A 1,405-nucleotide genomic window follows, 5' to 3' on the forward strand; every position below is an offset into this window, starting at 1 on the left:
CTAGGGCGGAGGGGCCATGGGAGCCGCCAGCAGCCAGCCCCAGGCAGCCGCTCCCCGCACTGCGCCGGCATCATTCACGGTCTGTCCAGGGGCAGGGGGTTGCGGGGCTGTGGCTGTGGGGGTGCAGCCTGGGGGCTGGGGATAGGAGTGGTCAAGTGGCTGTGGAGGGGTTGGGATTTCTGGGGGGGATGGGGAGTGCCGTACCGGGCTGGGTCCGAGCGGGCCCACCCCAGAGCAGGTCGCAGCAGGTGACCCCTGCTCCGCTGGCTCTGCAGGGCGGTGGTGTGGCGGCTGAGCCCGCCTGGCCCCGCAGCTGGAAGCGTGTCCTGTGCCGTGTGGGGAGCGCCGTGTCAGGGCTGGAGCGGGTCCTGGTGGCCAGGACTGAGGGGGCTGAGTCGCCGCGGGGGCCGGTCCCCACGGCCGAGCAGCTGCCCCGGCTGGTGCAGAAAGTGGTGTCGGAGTGGCCGCTGCCGCAGTGTGTGGCCCTCTTCCTCCCCGAGTTCCCTGTGCGGCCCCCCATCCACCAGCAGCAGCTCAAGGTGCGGGGCCCGCTGGGCTCGGGGCGGTCGCGTGGCCCCTGGGACCGAGTCCAGCCAGGCTCATGGGAGCCTCAGCCCGGGCTGTCCCGGCCTCCCCACCTCCACCCTGGCGCTCTCCTCCGCCAGCCCCTGGGGAGCAGGAGCCCGAGCCTCCCCGGCTCTGGTCCTGGTGGTTCTGGCCCCAGGCTCTCGGTCCTGCTCTGGGCCTGGGCTCGGGAGTGCCATAAAAATGTAAGACTTGCCGTGTTCAGGGTCAGGTGCTTGCCTGTCTCCTGCGTGGTGCGGGGCTGAGCAGGGCTTTCCCCTCTTCCTCTCCCTTGCGGCCTGCAGCATTTGAGGTCCAGGGAGCTCCGACACAGGCCGTGCCCCGCACCCAGTACCTGCCACTGCCCTTTCCCTCCAAGCACACGTCCAGCCCCTCTTTTGAACCCGGCTCAATGGCTTCCAAGCTGTCCTGGCACCAACCTCCGCCCTCTCCTCCGGCAGGTCCTGGGCTTTGTGGCCAAGGGCTCCTTCGGCACGGTCCTGAAGGTGCTGGACTGCAGGCGGGAGACAGTGGTTGCGGTGAAGGTGAGTGCCCGGCCTGCTCTGCCCTGCTGGGGCCAGGCCGTGCTGCTCCCGCTCACCCCTGCCGTGCCTCTCGCAGGTGGTGCCCAAGGTGGAGGTGCTGCGGCGGGACACCCTGAAGCAGTGCAAGGAGGAAGTCAGCATCCAGGTACCTGCCAGGGCTGGGGGATGCGGGGGCAGCTGGCTCCTCTCCCTGGCTCTCAGGTGCCCCCACATCAGAGGGGGGCTGGGCAGGGGCTGAGCCCCCCTGCGGGCCCTGCCTATTCCTGCCCACCCTGGCTCGGGTGCTCACGGGTGCT

At 70.3% G+C, this 1,405-nt stretch overlaps 1 protein-coding gene across 1 annotated transcript in view; it reads left to right on the forward strand.

Annotated features, from left to right (window-relative positions):
* Positions 1-188: 188 nt before the first annotated feature.
* The window catches only part of LOC109293170 (sperm-associated antigen 5), a 27,973-nt gene continuing 26,756 nt past the window's right edge, over positions 189-1,405 (forward strand). The window contains exons 1-3 of the mRNA XM_019510976.1: positions 189-539; positions 1,026-1,109; positions 1,186-1,254. Coding sequence (XP_019366521.1) covers positions 189-539; positions 1,026-1,109; positions 1,186-1,254 — 504 coding nt within the window. The remainder of the gene's footprint in view (positions 540-1,025; positions 1,110-1,185; positions 1,255-1,405) is intronic.

This window comes from Gavialis gangeticus, unplaced genomic scaffold (assembly GCF_001723915.1).
Source record: "Gavialis gangeticus isolate Ggan-Ray unplaced genomic scaffold, GavGan_comp1, whole genome shotgun sequence".
NCBI lineage: Eukaryota > Metazoa > Chordata > Crocodylia > Gavialidae > Gavialis > Gavialis gangeticus.